General features: G+C 38.9%; 1 protein-coding gene across 1 annotated transcript; it reads right to left on the bottom strand.

The window, feature by feature from the left end:
- Positions 1-902: 902 nt before the first annotated feature.
- LOC126260598 (uncharacterized) lies at positions 903-3,932 on the bottom strand. Its single transcript, XM_049957934.1, has 2 exons — positions 2,940-3,932; positions 903-1,139 (listed from the first exon to the last, which is right to left on the bottom strand). The coding sequence occupies exons 1-2, from the start codon at positions 3,288-3,290 to the stop codon at positions 903-905; spliced, it is 588 nt and encodes a 195-aa protein (XP_049813891.1). The 5' UTR covers positions 3,291-3,932.
- Between the last annotated feature and the right edge of the window lie 14,268 nt (positions 3,933-18,200).

Genomic DNA, 18,200 nt, shown 5'->3' with positions numbered 1-18,200 from the left:
TGTTCTGGAAGGTAGCAATATGTAGGCAATGTTTTTTATTGGAGGATAACATGGGAAATGGCAGCAAATATGTCTGATAGACTATATTTGACATGCAACCAAACATTTCAATTTTGAAATAAACTATAGTCTGCACAATACAATTTACACAAGGAGCTGTGGAGGGCAAGAAAGGATCACAACCTACCTTTGAGTTTCTTTACAAAAATTCTTTCCTTAATTGCAGTTTTGAAAATAACTATTCTGCATATAACTTTCATTAGGAGATCCAGGTCAGGTTAGGAATTGAAACCCACTTTGTTTCTTTACAAAAATCCTTTCTTCGTTGCAATTTTGAAATATTTTGTACAGTACAATTACAGCTTCAACAGAGTTGTGTAGGCCAAGAAACTAAGCACAACCTACCATTCAGTTTCTTTATGAACTGTCTTTCATTTGTTATTAATATAATCTTACATTTGTGGCTAATTATTTTGGCACAGAATTGGAATACAACCACTTCTCATACAATCAGCATTAGTGTACCACATTTAAGTTTCTAGCTAATAATCATACAGATTTAATAAGCATTTACTGTTACTGTGTGTGAAACATTTAAAAAATCAATTTCTGAAGATGTTATTTGTAAGACCTTAACAAAAGCCCAAAATGTACACATTCCAGTGAGCCTAAATTCACCAATCATTACAGGTTTACTGAGCCATTTTTTTAAGGTTGTTGAATAAACACTACATTCTGAAAATAAAATAATGTTTTATTTTGGTATCATACAGATATTCTATTATCATTATTCTATGTTTATAAAATCTGTAACATTAAGTACACATTGACTGGCAGCACTTGTCTCTCTCACTGGCGAAACTGGAGTGGATGGTATTTCTGCACTGTCAATCTCACTTATTTCAATGATGGTTTTCAGAATCATTATTTTCAGTTTGTTTACATTTTTTTTCATTCTTTAGTGACCACAGCTCACTAGCCATATAATCTCCAAAGGTTTGGAAAGCATCAATTTCCTGGCCCAGAATTTTTTCTGCCTTTTCAATGAGCCCATTACCACTTCCTTTAGTCTCCTTTCTTTTTTGTTTCTTCCCCTCATTAGCAACAGGCACATCATCTCCTGTAACTATTTCTTCTTCCTGCAAAAAGTAACAAAATTGAATATAACAGCAGATCAAGGAATACAAGAGGCAAACAAATGGAACATAACTAAGTTTCCATACAGTGTTGATAGACTTCATTGGAAGCACATTGCTCATACTACAACCAAAAGACAGTTAAGGTTAATAGAATTTAAGTTCACAATGTAAAATGTGACTAATACATATTAATTATACCATTTTGTACTATCTGTGTTAATGTTATGCGAGAACAACTATTGTGCAAGTCAGCAATCAAAAGATTGTTTTGAACATCACAGGGCTTTACAAGCCCTGGTTCTGTTGGTGGTGGTATTATGAAAATAATTTGTTTACATTCCCAAAAACTGGATCTACTCAATACTATGACTAATGATCTTACTGCAAATGTATAATTCCACATGGCAATCAAATTTGCAGAGACTAATATAGTTAGTTTCATGTTATGTGGATCATTTAGCATGATAAATTGTAACAATGTGGAAGGAGCCATTATACATAGCAAATTAATTTGTGAACATGTTTACATGCTGAACATTTATAAGGCGTATATATTTTTTATATCCATAAAAGTCTATAACATACAAACTCGTTAGTACCCACCACCTACTGCACATCACAGTAAAAGAAATTCTTCTACGGAAAAGGAGTTGTCAAAGAGAAACTTTTTCAGTTTCTTTTCAATTTTTTACTTTGCTATCTGTCAGACACTTCATATCACTGTGTAAGTAGTCAAAACTTTTAGTTGCAGCATGGTGCGCTGAAGACAATTTTAATGTAGAGTAATTAATGTAATTTCATTACGGCATAAATATACTGTGAAGTAGTAGTCAGAATACCCAATACCTTAAACTGGTGTCTACGGGATGATTGTGGGTGAGCATCACATATTATTCTCACAGCACGCTTTTGGACAATGAAGACTTTCTTACTTAGATATGAGTTGCTCCCAGAACACTATTCCATATAACACTGTATGAAAATGTCAACTTACTGATTTGTCTCTCCCCAATGATTCTAAGTTCAAATGTGGATGAACTGAGTTGTTTTAGGAATCCAAAATGTGCTCTTTTTCAGTTTTAATTTTCATCAATATGGACACCTAAGAATTTTGAAGTTTCCACCCGATTCATTATTTCCTCACCATCTATTAACTTATCACTGGTGTAGTACACACCTGGATGTGCAGGACTGGTGTTTTTTTTTTTTTTTTTTTAAATTGAGGGTGGGACCATTTGCAGAAAATCAGGCAATGATACTTTTAACAACACTGTTTACCAATTCTTTTGTTGAAGAATGCTTGGATTGATTACAATACTACTCTCATCAACAAAAAGAACTAATTCTGCTTCTTGGATATTAGCTGGAAGGTCATTCACCTACATGAGGAACTATAATGCTGGAAGGAGATAAGTGTTGTGCTGAAGCATTCAGTAGAGAAATACTACACAGATACTTAATTATTGGGCTCTGAACAGTGATATTATGCTAAACAATCATTATTAAGTGTTATAAGAAGCCTTAAAAAATATGAACCCACCCAAATCATTTCCACAAATATTGAGGCAACAGACAGTTGTGTAAAAACAAGGTTCTCAAACATCTCAAGGGGGATAAATAAATCATGAGAGTACACTATCACAGTATTTAGCAGTTAATTCTTTAACATAATACAGATAGGTGGTAAAAGTCATAAAATTGAAATCTCACAATGAAGAGCAGCCTACCCCACTTTTACTTCCCAACAAGGAGCTACAGTAAACAAACAAGGAATCCCAGCTTAACTTCACAGCTACTTACCTTTGTTGATAGCAAAGATATTCTGTTAGAGGTTGTGGCAACACTACTCTCTAGAAATTTCATTGCTGAAAAATACGGCCACCGAGAATCCGAAACTATGCCAGGAGAGCCGCTTTTTATTTTCTGCAGTTTCCTAACTTCTTGAGAAAATTGGGTCTTTAAGTTATGCCACTTTCTTTGTACCTCTTTCACTGGCGTGTTGAATATTGACGAGATTTCGTTCAATGCACACATCTTCTTCATTCTATCCTTAAAGTCCTGGTTATGTACGTCCCAAATTTCGGGGTAGCTCTCCACAGCTTCAATAAAATTTTCTGTGTCCTGCTTCGTCCATTCTCGTTTCTCCTCCATTTCTGAAATTTGTTGGCATATAATACGTGAGATAGCTGCATAAAATTAAGTCAGCACATTAAGTAAACTGTTAAATATGAGTGTTATGCAGACGACATACTTACTATAACTTGCGCTTCCTACTTGCAGGAAATAGAAATAAATCCTAAAAGCTGCAAGTCACTTGCAGATAGCTCTTGCGTGGTGTTTACACTGGAAGCGGAAAATGTGCAGCAAGCAACTTCCACAATAAATTGCTACGGTCGCAAGTCGACTTGGCGATAAGTTTACACTCGCAACTCGCGCGGCAAGTTCCTCCGCACAAGTAAATTGCTGCAATATGTTGCTAGTGTAAACCCAGCCTAAGCTGAACTGAGAGGCAGATATAGATTCAGCTCACAATTTGGTAATGGTGAAAATGAGTATCAAATTTAAGTAACTAGTCAAGAAGAATCCAGGCACAAAGTAGTGGGATACGGAAGTACTAAGAAATGCAGAGATATGGTTGAATTTCTCTGAGGCTATAGATAGTGTGATAATGAATAGCTCAGTAGGCACTTCAGTTGAAAAGGAATGGACTACTCCAAAAAAGGGCATCACAGAAGTGGGAAGGAAACACATAGGTACAAAAAACGTAACAGCGAAGAAGCCATGGGTAACAGAAGAAATACTTCAGTTGATCAACAAAAGAATGAAGTACATAAGTGTTCAGGGAAATACAGGCATACAGAAATACAAGTCACTTAGGCATGAAATAATAGGAAGTACAGGGAAGCTAAAGTGCAATAGCTGCAGGAAAAATGTGAAGAAACCAAAAAAGAAATGTTTGTCAGAGGGACTAACTCAGCATACAGAAAAGTCAAAGCAACCATTGGTGAAATTAAAAAGCAAGGGTGGTAACATGAAGAGTGAAATCAGAATTCCACTGTTAAGTGCAGAGGAGAGAGCACATAGGTGGAAAGAGTAAAAGCGTACCTTTGAGGGCCTCTACAAGGGTGAGGACTTGTCTGATTATGTGACAGAAGAAGAACAGGAGTTGATGTAGAAGAGACACAGGATCCAGTATTGTAATCAGAATTTAAAAGAAGTTTGGAAGACCTAAGATTGAATAAGGCAGATGGGATAGATAACATCCCATCAGAACTTCTAAAATCATTGGGTGAAGTGGAAACAAAATCACTGCTAATACTGATGTTATAATGTGTGAGACTAGTAACGTACCATCAGAATTTCAGGAAACATCACGCCCCATTTTTAGAACACATGCGCGAAGAACGTGCAGCCGCAGAAATCGCGCATGCACAGTGATTTGCCCTATTCAAACTCCCTCTGCTGAAAATTGCAGAGCGGCTCTCCCGCACGTGCGCTGTATGTTGCATTTGTCAACAGTGCGGCTAGACGTTACTCACCAACGGCCATACTAGGCCAGTGTTATGACCAGCCTGTTGCTGAAGAATCTTGATTTTCGTGTCGTGATTTAATAGCAGTGAAGACTATTTACAACACATCTGCCAGGAAAGCTGTAAGAGTCACAACATAATTCTGAATATAGCAAGGGCCAATGAGTGCAAAGCCTACCGCACAATCAGCATAACAGCTCTTGCATCTGAGTTGGTGACAAGAATAATAGAATTTATGGCAGAATGGAAAATAAAATTGAAGATCTGTTATGTGATGATCAGTTTGGCTTTAAGAAAGGTAAAGGCCCAGACAGGCAGTTCTGGCATCGCAGTTGATAATGGAAGCTAGACCGAAGAAAAATCAAGACACATTCATAGGATTTGTCGACCTGGAAGAAAACGTTCAGAAATGAAAAATGGTGAAAAAAGTTCTAAAGTATGGAAAAAATTGAGATATGCTACAACGAAAAATGGGTGATATGCAATGTGTACGAGAACCAAGAGAGAATAATGAGAATGGAAGACCAAGAATGAAGTGCTTGGATTAAAAGAGTGTAAGACATGGGTGTAGTCCTTCGCCCCAACTGTTCAAACCATACATCAAAGAAACAATAAGGGAAACAGAAGAAAGATTCAGGACTGGGATTAAAATTCAAGGTGAAAGGATGTCAATGATGTGATTCAGTTATGAGATTGCTATCCTCAGTGAAAGTGAGGAAGAATTATAGGACGTGTTGAGTGGAATGAGCAGTTTAATAAGCACAGATTATGGAATAAGAGTAAATTGAAGAAAGGCAAAAGTAATGAGAAGTAGCTGGAACAGGAATGGGGAGAAACTTAACATCAACATTGGTGATCAGGAAGTAGATTAAGTTAGCAGCAAAATTAACCATGATGGATAAAGCAAGGGTACATAAAAAGCAGACTAGCATTGGCAAAAATGGCATTCCTGGCCAAGAGAGATGTACTAATATCAAGCATAGGCCTTAATTTGAGGAATAAGTTTCAAAGAATGTACATTTGGAGCACAGCATTGTAAGGTAGTGGAACATGGACTGTGGGAAAACCAGAACAAAAGTGAATCGAGGCATTTCAGATGTGGTGCTCCAGAAGAATATTGAAAATTAGGTTGGCTGATATGATAAGGAATGAGGAGGTACTCTACAGTATCAGTGAGGGAAGGAATATATGGAAAACACTGACAACAAGAAGGGACAGGATGATAGGACATTTGTTACATCATAAATTAATTACTTCAATGGAACTAGAGGGAACTGTGGAGGGTAAAACTGTAGAAAAGAAAGAGATTGGAACACATCCAGCAAATAATTAAGGACATATGTTGCAAGTGCTACTCTGAGATGAACAGGCTGGAAAAGGAGAGGAATTCATGGCAGGCTGCATCAAATCAGTCAGAAGACTGATTACTCAAAAAAAGAAAAAAAACTAAAGAAAGTTGTACCCTTGTTGTGCCATTACACTGCTTTCAGACACTTACAGATCAACACCTCGGTGTCCCAATGGCGTCTTGTAATTGTGACATAAAGTCATGCAGGCAGATTATGACCATATTCCAAATCAATAGGAGTACTGCATAATTGCTGTATTGGTCACTAAATAAGAAGCCACCAGCTGATAAACTTATGATGTTATTTGACACACTTTGGGCAGAACCCACCCTCGGACTGTCAAGAACACCTTGGTGGTCAGATATAAAAAGACAGTATGTAAAAAATAAAATTGTCATTGCACACTATCCTCAGACTATCCTCAGTCTGCAATGACAGCTTTGTTGGTTACATACTGTCTGTACATGTATTTGATCACTACAACGTTCATGACAATCGGAGGATGGGTTTTACTTGTGGCGTATCACACGAAATCATGGGTTTATCAGCTGATAACTTCTTATTTAGTGACCAATACAGCAGTTGTACATTACTGCTACTGATTCTTAACAGTGTGGAAAGATACAAATGGCCAGTCCATCACCGCAAAGTCTTTCTGCAATGTCATCATGATTGCATGGCTTAACCCAGCCACATTGTGGTGTAGAAACAGGCTGGCTTGTGAAATTACATATCGACATCTCTGTGCTCTCCTGCTTGCCCAACACATGGCTGCCATGGTGCTGCTCGAGTTTAGTAACACCCAATACTTAGTGGTGGCATTACACAGGAAATACCACGCAACAGTAATTTTGGCTTTATAAATTGGAACTACTTTTTAAATACAGGTTGGGTTTTGATGCTAACATGTTTCCTGGTTTGTTTCATCAAGTTAAAAAGTAATAACAATTAGTATTTTTCATATACAAATGTTATGAATGTTAGTTATAGTATTTGTTTACTGTCATTGAGCACATTTTTGCATATTAACTATGCTTCTTGACAATTTAATCATAACTCTGCACAAAGTACCATTATTTCATTAATTTAACCAATAAATAACATTACAATGTGTGCTCGTTAAGATTTGGTACATTACGTATACATTGCAAAGTGGTATTGTATGGTTCACTAGGCCAAGAATCACAATTTTCGTTTCGAGTCATCCTTTTATTGTACTTTACACCCCCCACCACCCCCCACCCCCCACCCCCTCTCCACCAAAGTATCACACCACACTGCAACGTTTCTCTCCTTCTTGAAGTGGCCTTCTTGCTCGTTTTGGAGGGACCCTGCCTTCCACCAGAGTCTTGCTGTCAAATGACTACTGTTACATAGTAACAAGTGCTCAAAGGTTCACAAACAGGGTTTATTATACCAATTACAAATCGGTTTAACTTCTGACCAACAATAAGTTCATACAATCAGATAATAATGTGAATAGATTCTCCTTACAGTTACAAGTCAAATTCAGTTCTGTGATGTACATAGATCTCCATAGTTACCAAATCCCCCAATCATAGAACTCCATTACGGATGGAGCTCCATGGCATGCCACACTTCTCTGTTGTCTCTCACCTCCTGCCTACTCTGACATCAGGTCTCCAGCATAAATCACCACCACTCCAATCTGAATAAACTTAATTTTCTTTTACCTATAACTATTATTACTTATACCTTGCCTTCTGTGATTCAGTTCAGCAAGAAGAGTGCATATCAACAGCTCTCATTGACCAATGTGCACATCTGCACCATTACATCTGCCACCCCTCAAGTTTCACAGTCAACTGAAGGTATCCCGTATTACTTAATTTCTGCTCATTTATTCATAAAATATCCTTATTCCCCTACATGTTCTCACTCCACCTACGTCTTATGTTACTACTGAGAGAAACTATCTTTTCATGAAACCACTCTGTGTTACATAGCCCCTATAAGATCATTATTCCTCAAGTTCCTAAATGTTCATATACTAAGATCTTGGTTCTTAGACAAACAGACAGTTATTTCATAGCGTGCTCCCTGTTCTAGTACACTGTTGAACCTATATCACATGTCCCGTGGATTGCTTATGTTAATCATATTTATTAAAACTAACTAAAAACTAACTCCGTCTACAGGCCGCAAGCGACCCATCGGGACCATCCGACCGCCGTATCATCCTCAGGTGAGGATGCGGATAGGAGGGGCATGGGGTCAGCACACCGCTCTCCCGGTCGTTATGACGGTTTTCTTTGACCGGAGCCGCTACTATTCGGTCGAGTAGCTCCTCAATTGGCATCACGAGGCTGAGTGCACCCCGAAAAATGGCAACAGCACGTGGCGGCGGGATGGTGACCCATCCAAGCGCCGGCCACGCCCGACAGCGCTGAACTTCGGTGATCTCACGGGAACCGGTGTATCCACTGTGGCAAGGCCGTTGCCTTAATCATATTTATTGCCAATATTATTCTAATCAAAAAGTACCACCCATGAAGCCTGACCTGTTCCATACAGGCCTATATTCCCTTGCAAGTAGAAATTAGGAGATGTCATTCCTAATGGTCTGAGTTAGATTACACCTTCTTATCCACTAAAGGTTAATTCATATGCACCACGTAATACCAGTACTGTGTATCCTTAATCTAAACTGTTGAGCAGACAATGTAATCCTGAGTAATATACCCCATTCATGCAAAAAGTAAACAAAAAACCTAGAAATTTCATATTCTAAAAGAACACCCCACTGGGCATTGTTGCTCCAATCCTAATAGTCTCATTTTTAGTATATTATTGACAAATCATCCACCCTATGAACTATGAACCTTGCTGTTGGTGGGGAAGCTTGCGTGCCGCAGCAATACAGATAACCATATTGTAGGCGCTACCACAGTCAAGGAATAGCTGGTGAGAGGTCAGACAGACATGTAGTTCCAGAAGAGTGGCAACAGCCTTTTCAGTAGTTGCAGTGGAAACAGTCTGGGTGACTGACTGATCTGGCCTTGTAATATCAAACTAAATGGTCTTTCTGTGCTCATACTGTGAATGGCTGAAAGCAAGGAGAAACTACAGCTGTAACTTTTCCTGAGAGCATGCAGCTCTACTGTATGGTGAAATGATGACAGCATCCTCCTGAGTAAAATATTCTGGAGGTGAAATAGTCCCCCATTCGGATTTTCATTTCGGGACTACTCAGGAGGAGTTCATCATGAGGAGAAACAAAACTGGTGTTCTACAGATCAGGGCATGGAATGTTAGATCCCTTAATTACCCAGGTAGTTTAGAAAATTTAAAAAGGGAAATGGATTGATTAAAGTTAGATATAGTGGGAATTAGAGAAATTCAGTGGCAGAAGGAACAGGACTTCTTGTCAGGTGAATACAGGGTTATAAATACAACATCAAATAAAGGTAAAGCAGGTGTGGATTCAATAATGAATAAGAAAATAGTAATGTGGGTAACCTACAATGAACAGCACACTTAATGCATTACTGTAACTGAGGTACACATGAAGAGCACATCCAACACTGTAGTACAAGTTTGCATACCAATTAGCTCTGCAGATGATGAACAGATTGAAGAAATGTATGACAAAACAAAAGCCATTATTCAGGTAGTTAAGGGAGATAAAAGTTTAATAGTGATGCAGTTCTGAAATTCAATAGTAGGAAAAGGAAGAGAAGGAAAAATAGTAGGTGAATACAGACTGCGGTGAAAGGAATGAAACAGAAAGCTGCCTGGTAGGGTTTTGCACAGGGCATAATTTAATCATCACTAACAACTGGTTTAAGAAACATGAAAGAAAGCTGTACATGTGGAAGAGACCTGGAAGCTCCAGAAGGTTTCTGGATTGATTGTGTAATGGTAAGGCGCAGATTTCAGAACCAGATTTTAAATTGTAAGACTTTTCCAGAGGAAGAATGGACTCTGACCACAATTTATTGGTTATGAACTGTACATTAAAACTGAAAAATTGCAAAAAGGTAGGAAATTAAGGAGATGGGCCCAGAATAATTTGAAAGAAGCAGAGTTTGTTAGTAGTTTCAGAGGGAGCATTAGGCAATGATTAGCAAGTACAGGGTACAAGAATACAGTAGAAGATGAGGCTGTACTTTGAGAAATGAAATACTGAAGACAGCAAAGGATCAAATAGGTAAAAATATAAGGTTTAGTAGAAATTCTTGGATAACACAGCAGATATTGAATTTAATTGGTGAAGGGATAAAATATAAAAATGCAGTAAATAAAGCAGGCATGAGGGAATAGAAATGTCTAAAAAATGAGATTGACACGAAGTCCAAAATGACTAAGAAGGAATGACTGCAGGACAAATTTAAGGGCTTAGAAGCACATATCACTAAGAGAAAGATCACTAGAAAAAAGACATATATCACCTGCAGGAAAATTAAAGAGACCTTCAGAGAAAAGAGAAGCAACTGTATGAATACAAAAAGCTCAGATGGAAAACCAGTCCTAAATCCAAGAAGGGAAAGCAGAAAGGTGGAAGGAGTATATACAGGGTCTATACAAAGGAGATATACTCAAGAGCAATATTATAGAAATGGAAGAGAACACAGATGAATATAAGATGGGAGATATGATACTACAAGAAGAGTTTGACAGAGCACTGAAAGACCTAAGTCAAAACAAGGCCCCAGGAGTAGACAACATTCCATCAGTCTTCCATCTTTGTTCAAGACTTATGAACAGGCAAAATACCCGTTGACTTCAAGAAGAAGAAGAATATTCCAATGCAGAAGAAAGCAGGTACTAAAATGTGTGAAAATTACTGAATTATCAGTTTAATAAGTCATGGTTGCAAAATACTAACACAAATTCTTTATAGAAGAATGGAAGATTTCATAGTAACCAACCTTGGAAAAGATATGTTTGGAATTCGGAAAAACATAGGAAAATGCTAGGCAATACTGACCCCCACAGCTTATCTTAGAAGGTAGGTTAAGGACAGGCAAATCCACATTTATAGATCTGTAGACTTAGAGAAAGATTTTGACAATGTTGAGTGGAAGACTCTCTTTCAAATTCTGAAGGTAGTAGGGGTAAAATACAGGGAGCAAAAGACACTTTACAACTTGTACAGAAACCATGCAGTAGTTACAATAGTTGAGGGGCATGAAAGGGAAGCAGTGACTGAGAAGGGAGTGAGGCAGATTTGTAGCCTATCCCCGATGTTATTCAATCTGTACATTGAGCAAGCAGTTAAGGAAACCAAACAAAAATTTGGAGCTGAAATTAAAGTCCAGGGAGAAAAAATAAAAACTTTGAAGTTTGCCAAAGACGAAATTCTATCAGAGACAGCAAACGACTTGGAAGAGCAATTGAATGGAATGGACTTAGTCTTGAAAAGAGGATATCAACAACAGAATACCAAGGATAATGGAGTGTAGTCAAATTAAATCAGGTGATTCTGATGGAATTAGATTAGGAAACAGGACACTTAAAGTAGTAGATGAGTTTTGCTAGTAGGACATAAAAGTAACTGATCACAACTGAAGTAGAAGGGGTATAAAATGTAGACTGGTGATGACCAGAAAAGCATTTCCAAAAAGGATAAGTTGATTAACATCAAATATAGATTTAAGTGTCAGAAAGTCTTTTTTGAAAGTATTGGTATGGTGTGTAGCCATGTATGAAAGTGAAACATGGCCAATAAACAGTTTAGACAGGAAGAGAATAGAAGCTTTTGAAATGTGCTACAGAAGAATACTGAAGGTTAGATGGGTACGTCATGTAACTAATGATGAAGTACTGAATGGAATTGGGAAGACAAGAAATTTGTGGCACAACCCGACTAGAAGGGATCAACTGATATGACACATTCTGGGACATCAATGGATCTCCAATTTAGTACTGGATGGAAGTGTGGTCGGTAAAAATTATAAAGGGAGACTGAGAGGCAGATACAGTAAGCAGATTCAGAAGGATGTAGGTTGTAGTAGTTATTCACAGATGAAGAGGCTAGCATGGGATAGAATAGCAAGGAGAGCTGAATCAGTCTTGTCTTTGGACTGAAGACCACACCAACAAACAACAACATATACTTAATAACTATTTCTCTTAATAACTTTAATGTTAATACCTTATTCTCATTTACCAGGCACCTCATGGGTTAATATCAACCATGACTTACATAGTTACCACCCCATTCATCTCAGATTACAGTTCATCACTTGATTACTATCTTATCTCCATAATTCATCTCTTCAATCATTTATATATGGCTTACTATAGCATAATCCCTTGTATTTAATTGACGTCATACCCTCTAACCTGATCTTCTGTAAAAAAAAATGGTTGAGGAGTTTTGTTGAATCCTACTCTGCCTTAAATTTTAACACACTATAGTGAATAATTTACCACTCATTGACTACAAGCATTTTTAATCTTACATGTTTTTCTTTCCTTGCAATTGGGTAAGTGAGCACAGTTGCTTTTGGGTGAGGTATATTTGTTATTACATATGGCTCTTTGTAGAGATGTTGAAACCTGGATGTTAGTCTTTCACTCATTGAGCTTCTATTATGCTGCTCTATAAGTCCCCTACTTTATACATTATTGGGTGCTCCTTTCCCAACTTTTTTTCCTTTCTACCTGCTATAATCAATGTCTTTTTAATATCTGACTGTGATACTGGAGTGATCATCATGTTGTCTTTGGGCCAGTCAGTACACTCTAAAAAAAAATATCATCGATTTTCTCATCCAAAATTTCTACGTGTGCTACCTGGATAACCATACTGCAGAGTTCATTCAATATTATTTCAAAATCACTCACCATCTCAAACCACTTGGGGTGTTTACCAGCACAGTACATTTGACATAACCTCCGTAATTCCCATGTCACACATTTGACATTGCTAGCCTGTGGGTGGTACCAGAATAATGATCAATTTTTTTTCCCATAAACTCTGCACCATTATCTGATAAGGAATGTTTCAGTCTTTCTAGTTCCTTTAAATAATGATCTCTCAGCTTCAACATGATGCTATAGGCTTGGCTTTTCTTAACAAATACAATTTAACCAGTTTCATCCAGATTCCGGGATGATGAAAATGAATGCCACTCATCCCCACCCCAAATGGCAGAGGATCATGGAAGTCCACTGCTACTAAATCCCATAACTTATTGAGTATTATGGGGCGAGGTAAGGTTTGTAGTTTCATCATCTGTTTTTTCCCCTTCTGACATGCCTCACACTGTTTTAATTTTTTTAACTCATCAGTCCATGTTTTTAAAGTAATAATATTTTTTAATGTGCGTGGTGTATTTCTTATGGTCAAAGTGGCAATACCCCAGTTGTATGTACCAATTCATTAATTCATTACAGTTGAGCAGTATACATAGAAACCCATTATTCAAAGAGTGACTTTTGTGGAACACTATCCCACGGGTGAAGCTACCATCTGGTGTTTAATTTATGGACCCCATTTTCTAACAAATCAGTATGTTTAAGTAGTGCTCGAGCTTCACATTATTCTGTTTGCAAGTTGTAACATCCACATCTGAACTATTTGTTTTCAAAAAATGTACTGTGAAAGTGGCACATTCCCTGACCTTTTCTGCACCCATAAGCCTATTGGAAATGAAGACAATGCATGGAGCACTATATTTTCATTGCCTTTGACATAATTTATAGAACAATTAAAATTCCTGCAAGAACAATGCCCATCTAGTAGGCCTACTGTGTAGCAACTTACTTTTTGAGAGTAGTGTTAATGATGCATGACCATTATGGATGATTCCAGAATGAAATTTTCACTCTGCAGTGGAGTGTGCACTGATGTGAAACTTCCTGGCAGATTAAAACTGTGTGCTGGACCAAGACTCGAACTCAACTTTTGCGGGAGATCTTCTGTGAAGTTTGTAAGGTAGGAGATGAGGTACAAGCAGAATTGAAGCTATGAGGATGAGTCGTGAGCTGTGCTTGGGTAGCTTAGTTGGTTTGCCCACGAAAGGTGAAGGTCCCGAGTTCGAGTCTTGATCCAGCACACAGTTTTAATCTGCCAGGAAGTTTCATTATGAATGATTGTCTCATGTCCTGCTAATAGGTATTTAAAACTTCTTAAATGCCCATACTACAGCTAACATATCTTTTTCGATTATGCCATAATTCCTCTCCGTATGTATGAGCATATGGCTTGCAAATTCTAAAGGTTGGTGTTCCACTACAACGTCCAATTGCATTTCTTGGTACAGTTGGGCTCCAAGGCTGTAATATGAGGCACCTGTTGTGAGATGAAATTGGTGGCTGAAACTGGGATGCACTCATAATGGTACTGACATCAAACTCTTCCTGATAGCTAAGAACTCAGCTCTGCATTCTTGTGTCCACCACCACACTGAATAGTGTTTCAATAACTTTGTTATATATGGTGCATTTTGGACTGATTGTCTGTGAAATCCTGTCATTAATATGCTCACAGTTGTTTTTTGTTAGATGGTTCTGGACATTTTACTAACTGTGTCTAGCTTACACGGGTCTAGACTTATTCCTTCTCTGTCTATCACATGACTTAAAAACTTAATTTCATTCCTTCTGAACTAAGATTTGGATAATTTCAAGGTAATTCCCTGTGATTATAATCGAGATATTTGTTTATCAAAAGTGTATATGTGATCCTTCCAGGTTTGTGATACTATTACTATGTCATCTGTGTACACCAAGATCTTGTCTTTCCGATCATCTCCAATTGCCCTATCAAGAGTTCTTATGAAGACTGACACTGAGATGTTCAATGCAAATGGTAGAACCTGGAATTGATGAGCTAAACCCTTGAACAGAAATGTTGTATATTCATGCAATAGCTCATATTGTTTAATTTGCCAATATTCATATGTTAAATCCATAGTACTAATGTACTTCACCCCTGAAAACCTTGTCGACAACTCATCTGTTATGAGTTGTCTGTCTTCTTCTGGTTCTATCATCCTATCTAGTGTTCTTGCATAAAACACTAGCCTGACTACCCCATCTGGTTTCTTAACAACAACCAGTGGATTATTATAACTATTAGATATTTCTGTTACATCCCAATCTACTATCCCATTAATGTCATGCCATATCATGTCCTTTAACACTATCTGTATCTTGGGTGCTCTCACACAGAACAGATCATGAGGCTTTATATTTAGTGTGCATATGAAATCTTCAGTCATTCCTGGTTTCAGTGAAAATATCGCTTTATGATTGGTAAGCAACTGAATAATGTCTGCTTTCTCCTTTGCATTAAGTCCTAGTGATTTATCAATATTAGCTATTACATCTTTCACTGATAATGTTTCCATATACACTCCTGGAAATTGAAATAAGAACACCGTGAATTCATTGTCCCAGGAAGGGGAAACTTTATTGACACATTCCTGGGGTCAGATACATCACATGATCACACTGACAGAACCACAGGCACATAGACACAGGCAACAGAGCATGCACAATGTCGGCACTAGTACAGTGTATATCCACCTTTCGCAGTAATGCAGGCTGCTATTCTCCCATGGAGACGATCGTAGAGATGCTGGATGTAGTCCTGTGGAACGGCTTGCCATGCCATTTCCACCTGGCGCCTCAGTTGGACCAGCGATCGTGCTGGACGTGCAGACCGCGTGAGACGACGCTTCATCCAGTCCCACACATGCTCAATGGGGGACAGATCCGGAGATCTTGCTGGCCAGGGTAGTTGACTTACACCTTCTAGAGCACGTTGGGTGGCACGGGATACATGCGGACGTGCATTGTCCTGTTGGAACAGCAAGTTCCCTTGCCGGTCTAGGAATGGTAGAACGATGGGTTCGATGATGGTTTGGATGTACCGTGCACTATTCAGTGTCCCCTCAACGATCACCAGTGGTGTACGGCCAGTGTAGGAGATCGCTCCCCACACCATGATGCCGGGTGTTGGCCCTGTGTGCCTCGGTCGTATGCAGTCCTGATTGTGGCGCTCACCTGCACGGCGCCAAACACGCATACGACCATCATTGGCACCAAGGCAGAAGCGACTCTCATCGCTGAAGACAACACGTCTCCATTCGTCCCTCCATTCACGCCTGTCGCGACACCACTGGAGGCGGGCTGCACGATGTTGGGGCGTGAGCGGAAGACGGCCTAACGGTGTGCGGGACCGTAGCCCAGCTTCATGGAGATGGTTGCGAATGGTCCTCGCCGATACCCCAGGAGCAACAGTGTCCCTAATTTGCTGGGAAGTGGCGGTGCGGTCCCCTACGGCACTGCGTAGGATCCTACGGTCTTGGCGTGCATCCGTGCGTCGCTGCGGTCCGGTCTCAGGTCGACGGGCACGTGCACCTTCCGCCGACCACTGGCGACAACATCGATGTACTGTGGAGACCTCACGCCCCACGTGTTGAGCAATTCGGCAGTACGTCCACCCGCCTCCCGCATGCCCACTATACGCCCTCACTCAAAGTCCGTCAACTGCACATACGGTTCACGTCCACGCTGTCGCGGCATGCTACCAGTGTTAAAGACTGCGATGGAGCTCCGTATGCCACGGCAAACTGGCTGACACTGACGGCGGCGGTGCACAAATGCTGCGCAGCTAGCGCCATTCGACGGCCAACACCGTGGTTCCTGGTGTGTCCGCTGTGCCGTGCGTGTGATCATTGCTTGTACAGCCCTCTCGCAGTGTCCGGAGCAAGTATGGTGGGTCTGACACACTGGTGTCAATGTGTTCTTTTTTCCATTTCCAGGAGTGTATGTAGCACCCATTTGTACCTCTGATTTATTGCTTTTTATATTGTGAGTATTACATTCATATGACTAGTTGCCATGGAATCGACTGGTAATGATACTAGCTGTTGATGATCACCATATTGAAAAGTTACCGATCCTGTACAAAAGTCTAAAGTAACTTTAGAATCTAAGAGGCAGCCCATTCCCAGAAGGATAGGGATGTTTAAATAAGATATAAGGATTATTGCCTAATTAAACATATATGTGCCAATAGAAAAATGAATTAAGATTTATGCCTGTACATTTTTACTGTTTTTCCTTGTAATTTCTATTAACTTCACTCCGGTGATGCAGCACTGGAAAAATGTGCATCAAATTACAGACAATTAAAAAAATACTTGTCCACAATGCAAATTTCACTGCCTGAATCCAGAATTATATCCACTGGAACCTTACCTATCATTCTACACATTTTTGGTTGGATGTAATTTGTAGTTATATATTAATTGTCAGCTAATAAATCATGAATCATCACACTACTTGATTGCTACAGATTCAGGAGATCAAGCCTCTCTTCCAAAACTTATCAGTTTTCCCTCTGTGTGCTGTTATGGAATTCTCAAGTGTCCTGACCTCTGTCAGAAGTACTTTGATTAGCAGCTCTTCAGCTACATCTCTGTATGGTGTGAATTTAGGGAATTTACAGTTGATTCCTTTACTATGTGTTGACGTAAAAATCATCACACACACTATTGTGTTGATTGCTTGTAACTGATTCCTCATTCCTACTCTTTCTTTCTGATTGTGGATAGTACTGAATGGACCTATCACCGCTATTGGACAATAAATATGGGAATCTGTTACTATTATTACAAGTTATTGATCTAATGTCTGCTGGCCCGACCACAGAGTCTGAAGATGGGACATATTGCATGTGTGAGATATTATTCGGTTGTGAGTATAATGTAGTTTCTATGTGCTCATCTGCCATTCTGATGTCTGTAAATGAATGTCAATTCCATTAATTAAGAACGATATTGTTTCTACATCTCTATTTGTCAATTTCTGCACAGTCGTTTTAGTTACTAGTAACCTAGTTTCTACTATTTGGAACCATTTAATCATTGTGTCTTGGCCCTTAGATTGTCTTAATCGAATGTATGTAACTGACCCTCTACCTTGTTGTCTAATAGTTTCAAACTGTATGTCTACTACATCTACAGGTTTGACCCCTATGCCAAGACTAGTTTCCAATCCAGCCATTCTCCCATTGACTTATATCATAAGATTACTGGTATTTCATTCCATTTGCTGTAAATTGGTATCCACTTGGTTCAACTTTGAATCTAATTGAGTAAAATTATTATTCATCTGATCTCTCATTGTTCCTGTAACTGATGACAGTGAGGTTCTATCCATGAAAACCATGATTCCATCAGTGAAAATTTTTCATTGAT

The sequence above is a fragment of the Schistocerca nitens genome, chromosome 5 (genome assembly GCF_023898315.1).
Source record: "Schistocerca nitens isolate TAMUIC-IGC-003100 chromosome 5, iqSchNite1.1, whole genome shotgun sequence".
Lineage (NCBI taxonomy): Eukaryota > Metazoa > Arthropoda > Insecta > Orthoptera > Acrididae > Schistocerca > Schistocerca nitens.
Note: the sequence above shows the minus strand (reverse complement) of the source record. Positions and strands in the feature narration are given on the sequence as shown.

Bases quoted from the DNA above. Each gene is read 5' to 3' on its own strand.
- LOC126260598 (XM_049957934.1), bottom strand. From the start codon at position 3,290: ATGGAGGAGAAACGAGAATGGACGAAGCAGGACACAGAAAATTTTATT. The intron at 1,140-2,939 runs GTAAGTAGCTGT...TACTTTTTGCAG, and splicing joins TATCTTTGCTATCAACAAAG to GAAGAAGAAATAGTTACAGG.